Raw genomic sequence first — 7,363 nt, forward strand, 5'->3', positions numbered from 1 at the left:
GGACCTTTCTGTGTGGAGTTTGCATGTTCTCCCCGTGCATGCGTGGGTTTTCACCGGGGACTCCGGCTTCCTCCCACCGTCCAAAAACATGCTTCATAGGTTGATTGGTGACTCTAAATTGTCCCTAGGTGTGAATGTGAGAGTGTATGTGTGTGTGATTGAGGCCCTGCGACAGACTGGCGACCTGTCCAGGGTGTACCCCGCCTTCGCCCTTCAGTAGCCGGGATAGGCTCCGGCACCCCCGCGACCCCGAAAGGGACAAAGCGGTCAAGAAGATGGATGGATGGATGGATGTATTTTGACAGCACTTTTAATTGCACTTCACGAAGCAATCGTCTTCCGCTGGTTTAGGCTTCCACTGGGTGTGTTAATTTCTGATAATACACACTGCGTTGAGCATTATCTTGCTCATAAAATGGTCACTTAGAAAATTAATAAATGTTAGTTTTTATATTTTTTAACAGCATTTTTTTGCACTTCGCAAAGCCACTGTCTTCTGCTGGTGCAGGTTTCCACGGCGTGCATTAATGTCTGATGATGCTCAATTTGTTGGACATTATCCCACTTTTAACATGGTCACTTACAAAGTGAATAAATGTAAATTTTTATATTTTCTAAAGGTAATTAATTGCACTCCACAAAGCAACCATCTTCTGCTACTTCAGGCTTCCACGGCGTGTGTTAATTAATGCACACTTTGTCAGGCATTATCCCGCTTATAACATGGTCACTTACTATATCGATTTTTAAAACTTTATTTTAGTTATTTATAAGGTTTAGAATGCTTTTTCACACGACAACGCGTTGCTGAGCTGGAAGCGATCTTGACTGCAGAAGTAAAAAAGCGATATAAGCTAATTGTCACAAGAGGTTAAGCATCACTTCAGAGCGAATGTTCACCTCTTACTGCTTGTTTTGGTCCAAAAGATGAAGGAAAAGGTTGTTTTTAAAGAAGTCTACATCTTTGTTTTCTTAGAGTAATACTGCGATCATAAAAATCTTAAGAGTTTTGCTCATCTTATTATTCATGTGTTTTGTACACACAAATTATACTTATGAGTTAACACTATAAATGTAAGCATTTCAGACAATAAGAATGAAGGAAAACATTTTCTCTACAGACTTGTTTTGTACAAAAGCTGCATATGATTGTATACAATTTACTTCCATAAAATGTACCATGATCTTCTGTAGGTACTCTTTAAGTTCAAAGACCTCATTTTTTGCATGAACAGCCCATTCAATGCTTGAAATAAACCAATAAATCAAATAAAAACAATAAAATATATATTTTTTAGATTGGGTCAAATAGACTGAATATTTTTGTAACAATTGAGTGTTTGGCCGTCATCTTTACAAATGGCTGCTTGTTATTTGAAGTTTTCTTGTGGCTTACGTGTTTTTCTGAAGGAGGGGGATCCTAAGGTGCATCCATGCCAAATTTTTAGCTTGTTCCACAAAATTTGACCGAAATATTCACCTAAAACCCAGTGCCCAAGAAATGTTCCAGACGTCTTTGCGAGAAACCAGCGTACATCAATGCTCACTAAAATGACCACAATATTTAGCTTTTGGACAATTTTTCATGGGAAGAAAAGTTACTTAACTTAGTTTTTATAAACCATTTCAGTTTTCATCTACATAAATTGATGACATTATCTTTACCATTTAAAAAAGTAGACAGCATGGTCTACAATTTCCTTTTAAAATCCAGGGCACCAGATCGTCCCACACTATATAGTTTTGTAGTAATTAGGGGGTAGGGAGGGAATTCGGACATAGCCTATGAGTTCTAAAACCAGATAAATCCATTTATGAAAGAATATAATGAAACATTTCACCAGGTCCTGCCTTCTGTTCTTCATCAGCTTACAGCCAAAACACAAACAATATTGGAAACAACAACAAACATCCTAAATTGTACAGTTCCACTACATACATTTTAATTGGAATCTTGAAATCATAAATAAATACAAACAGAATAGCTCATATTGAAGAAAAAAAAATACACATTTAAATGTTAGTACACAACAGAGTGAAACTTGTAATTTCCACAAGTCCATAAAAATGAGTTGTAATGTGTGCTTCGGGAGTGCCTGGAAGCTAAAGCTCGTTCTTTACAGTCAGGAAAAGATTTTCTCTGTATTGTTTTTATGGGTTGAACCTGACTAGGCCCGGGTCAGTTTCCTTTAAAAACGTAGAAAGGTGATTTATTAGTCTCAGTTGCTGGGCTCTTAAAATATTCACATATTTGTTTAATTTCTATAATTACAAACTCAAATGATGTGCTGTGCGTCTATTTTTGTTTGCATGGGACTATAAAGACGTTAAGCTGCAGAAGCTAACAACATTTTTTAGGTTTTAAGACTATTTTCTTTTCGTACACTAGAGCAGACCTGGAAAGTCGCTTGCCACACCTCTGTTGTAGAAAGAGGAAAGTGAACTTGGGAATCTGCTTTGATTCGGACTGTGTTCACCAAACTATAGATGATGCCACAGAAAGATTTAACCAGTGGAAATATTTCTCACCTAGAGTTTTTTTTCTCTTCGTCCCTCTGGAGATGTAAGAAAAAACCTGACAGAGAGAGGAAATAAACAACTGAGAAAAAGAAGGAGAAAGGAAGCACAAAGAGGAGAAAAAAAGCAAAGAAAAGGAAGAAACGGAGAAAAAAAAAAGCTCCCTGTCAGGCTTTGGAAACAGTGATTCATTGGGACCATTTGTCCTAATTACAGCAGAACAACGCGTTTGTCGCTATTAATCAAGGGTGAGTGTGTATTTGTATTTGTTTTGGGGATGGAGGGGGGAGCTGGTACGTGTGTGTACAGCTGAGATCAGTGGCCTCGCAGATTGAAATAGATGGCCAGGATGATGGTGAGAAGAATGATGGCTCCCAGCATGAAGACCAGGACGCGGTTCTGGATGATCCTAAGGAGAAAGAAAAGACAATTCAGATTCAGCCAAATCATATAACATAAAAAAACAGTTTGTTAACTAAAGAGACAACCATGAGCGGAAGAAAAAAATTAAAACATTTGATTTGATTAAAGGTTTTTTTCACTATTTGTGTGAATTTTTTTAAGCGTCAGGAAAACTTTATTAGCACTTTAAAGTGGAAAAAGTGGCTCACTAGTTTCCTGCATGCAATAAAATCCTATTAATGATGGAATCTTTCATAAAGAAAGCTTCCTTTTGCGCGTCTACTTTTTCCGACGTCGAGCGAAGTAAACTTGACAAAAGGGGGCTTTTAAACTGAAAGGAAACAATGCTGGACAGATCCAGTAAGTGCTTATGTGGACACTTATCCTCTGTGCCCCAAGTTCCCCAGTGTTTGTAACACTACTCAAACTCCCGTACAGATAAACACACACATGCGGTCGCACACACACACATTCCTAACCCTCTGCTGCTTCTGACAAATGAGAGAATTATCACATTTGCTGACATGTGGAGGGGTGGAGGAGAGGCCGGTAGGGGGGCACTGTCCACTTCTCTAAGCAGGAGATGAATAGCCCGTGCCATGGCCATTTATCACTGGTGGAAGGTGGTGGAAGTGTGTGTGTATGTGTGTGGTTGGCTCGTTGTTCAGTCACCCCGCTACCCTCTAAAGTCTGCGCCGACACAGCAGTGGAGCTCACAGCCTCGCGCCGTCCAACAGCTCGGACTCGCCGCCGCCTCAACCAGCCACTTAGTTTAAAGCCACAGCAGGAGGAGGGGATGAGGAAGAACACGACTCTGCTCCGTTGTGTCCCAGTGATGAGCATTAATGATTACATCTTGTTTTCTTAGTATAGACCTTCAGTCCAGGAAGTGTGTACTTTTCAAAACTCCTCTCCTTCAAGGATTCTGTCTCTATCGTGATAAACATCTCAGAGCAAAAGACGCAAAGGACATCCTGAAGAACCGAAACACAGCAAACGATTTAAATCATCGTTTTTAGACATTCAAGATATTTTGCTCTACACCTTTTCAAGCTTTACTCAAAATCAACAGTTGAGAACTTTTTATGCCTCAAAAGACCTAAAATCTAAAAATAAGTTCATTAATAATAATTTTGTCAAAATCAATTTGCGCCATTCCCTTGAAAAAAATGGGTTTAACACTCAAAAAACCTTAAATTGCCCATGTATGGAAATGTTCATAATATATATATATATATATATATATATATAAATGCATTTTATTAAACAGAATTACTTCATAACACAGAGAAGCCACATTACACTGTATTTCAGTCTGACAGTATGTAACATTTTTAGATATTTTGCAGATTTACTTCAAGATTTAAAATATTAAAAGTCTACTAGAATTAGGGCTGTGGATCGTTGCTAAGGTGCCGATCCGATTCGATTCACGAATCAAGCTCAACGATTCACGAATTGAACCATGATTCTTACTTTTCAATATAATGTTTATTGCTAGATGGACACAAATTTAAATTATTTGTATTAAATCCCCACCATTTATACCTTTATTTAGAACAGGAGATCAGAATCAACAAAACTGATAAAAAAAACAAAGATTCAGATAGAATGAAATTTTGTTTGTCATTTTAAAATCATCTTTTTTTTGTCAACCTCTGATCAAGTTGAGCAGTAACATAAACAACATAAAGGATAAAAATCCCTGCTGTTGTGGATCAATTAACAACATAACCTGAAAATGTTCTCCACAGTTTTCTTTCCTCAAAGTTCTTCAACATTTTGCGTTCTAAGAATTATATATTGTTGCAGAGCCCATATGAAACAGTATTTTTTTCCCGCGGCAGAATCAGCTGATTCACGTTGATTACATCCGCCCTTTAGCAGCGTGAGGCCGTGTTTCTTCCATAGACTGTAAAAATTATTCTTATTCTTATACAGTCTATGGTTTCTTCACATTAAGCTGGAGTTTCGTTAAATGCGTCAGCTGTTGAAGAGTTACCACAACCGAAACAAAGAAGACACTAGAGCAAAAGCTCCGGTGTTAAACTTAATTCATTTTTCCAGAAGTTGTGTCAGTGAGCGGAACTTCAGTCTCAGTTTTTGAACTGAAAAAAGCTCTTGCCAGTCTTATTTTGAAAACCGGAAGCTTCAGATGCGTTTACTTCCCGTGATGGTACGGCTGCTCTTTTGGCTCCGCTTTAGTTCATAAACTTAAAATCCAACATTAATCTGCATTTCAGAGCAAAAATACATCGTCCCCAGATAATATTTTGATAATATTTTACTACACTCTACTATATTTATAAAGATCGCTACCTCTTTATGCAGTGAAACTAGATAATACCAGAGCTCATTAATGTGTAGATTTGCATTAAAAAGATATTTATCCATGAATAAATCCATGCATTCTAATCCGGACTATAGTTATCCCTTTAGAAAGGTCCGGCTCACATTTATCTTTCAGATAACACAGAATGAAAAACCCTCAGTGGAAGTTAGGCGGGGATAGACCTACTCACCAGATGAGTCTGGCTGCTGTAAACTGGGGAGGAGATCCCAGTGAAACTCTAATCAGAGCGTACTTAGCAAGACCACGTCTCTCCCTATTAATTGACATTCATTATTCACGATGATTATTTATCCCATCCAAATACCCCGAGGAGTGCGCTCGTGTGTGTGTGCGCAAACCAGCTCACTTTGTGTTGTTTGTTAATTTTTCTGCTGGGAGGAGAAAAAAAGGGAGGAGATGACTAGAGGCCTGCTGAGGAAAAATGTAAAGGAAGTTTAGTTTTTTTTTGCTGCAAGCCTAGGCGCAAATAAAACAGCATTTATTAAAAGAGTGTGATTTGACAGCAAGCAACACAGAATAACTTCAAACACTCAAAGCTTCAAAGCTGTACAGAATATGACGGTGCTATATTTTAAGATACTTATCTCTGAGGACAAATTAAAAAAATACATAAAACAAACATTTTTTTTTTGTCCAAAACTGATTCAGTTAAACAATCTAAGAGAACATGTAAAACTACTTATATAACTTTTTTATTAATTGCTTAAAATAAAGTTGAGTATTTTTTAATAGTCCAATCATAAGTTGGACTGATGTGTATAAATATCCGTTTCACCATGGCAACCAAGATAGGCTACCTCAACTTTATTATCTGAATATGAGCAAAATTATGAGCATATTTTGTTAAAAAAAAAAAAAAAAAACTAGAATAAATGTTTAATAGATAAAATATGGTTTTAAATTATGAATAAAGTCCTGTCACTTGCCAAACTTTTTACTCATCTTCCAACTGATTTAAGAAAATAAAAGACTTCCTGTGAATTGTGTTAATGAATCTCATCTTTGATGTGGAGCAGCAGGCCACAGATCTTCACAGACAGCAGAAAACTATGTAAACGCCTCACTAGAAGCCTCCAGTTATAAAGAGAAAAAAATGTAGCTTATCTAACATTATACTACAACAAAGAAAACTAATTTGTTCACCCGTTTCCTTTAAAATAAAGCTTTTTTGTTAATGTATGACTAGTTCAACATAATATAACACTGAATGACTGGAAATAGGACAGGGAACTCATAATTCAATCCACTAAAATTAAAGAAAATACATTTTTTGACATAAAGAACAACAGCCAGTCAGTCGATACTGACAGGAGTGGTCACTTTTATAAAGAAGAAAAGCAGACTACATCAAATCAATTATACACAGTACTGCTGGGCGATATGACGATACATATCGCGTGGGTTATTTCTCTTCTATCGTTTTTATTTGTTAATTTTTATTGCTGAACTTTAGTGCAAAAATGTGTTTTCCTACTAAGAAACTTGAAACTGTGCACTTTAAAATGTTTTTTCTCATTTATGACGATTCAGTTACTCAAAAAAATAAAGTCAGAGAAAAGTAAGTGACATTTGTTTTCAGAGATTAACTGAAAATAAACTTTATTGTGGTATATCGTGACATATATCGTTATTGTGCTATAAAATAATGTTTGTTATGATGATTTTTTCCACGTTGTCCAGCACTAATAGGAAGGATGTATTACTAGCTCTTATACGTTCAATCTGCAATAAAACTGAATATTTTTTTGAGAATCTCTGATTTTGATGTCTTATAAATGTTTCTATAACTATTCTATTTTAAGGGCAGAACTGAAATTAGATTATGAAAATAAAACTCTGAGAAAGTTTCACAATGCCACAAGCTTATGATTATATCGTTCTAAGCCAATATATATATATTTCACTTATTTATTTTCTGGGGTCCAGATGACCCCACCCTTACATTGATGTGTGACCCCTCCCATGACAAAGGTGGACAGGATTTTATGTTTGTCATGGACACCAGGGAAGATAAAAAATCCTTGAAAAAAAATGTCAGCGCGCTATCTTGAGGGGTCCAGATGACCCCACTTTTCATGTAAACATGTCTAG

General features: G+C 36.5%; 1 protein-coding gene across 4 annotated transcripts in view; it reads right to left on the reverse strand.

Annotated features, from left to right (window-relative positions):
• Positions 1 to 475: 475 nt before the first annotated feature.
• vti1a (vesicle transport through interaction with t-SNAREs 1A) overlaps positions 476 to 7,363 on the reverse strand; it is a 116,982-nt gene continuing 110,094 nt past the window's right edge. For all 4 annotated transcript variants that reach the window (XM_024284589.2, XM_024284591.2, XM_024284588.2 and 1 more), the window contains one exon: positions 476 to 2,926. In XM_024284589.2, coding sequence (XP_024140357.1) covers positions 2,833 to 2,926 — 94 coding nt within the window. In that variant the 3' untranslated portion in view covers positions 476 to 2,832. The remainder of the gene's footprint in view (positions 2,927 to 7,363) is intronic.

The sequence above is a fragment of the Oryzias melastigma genome, linkage group LG19, assembly GCF_002922805.2.
Source record: "Oryzias melastigma strain HK-1 linkage group LG19, ASM292280v2, whole genome shotgun sequence".
In the NCBI taxonomy this organism is placed as follows: Eukaryota; Metazoa; Chordata; class Actinopteri; order Beloniformes; family Adrianichthyidae; genus Oryzias; species Oryzias melastigma.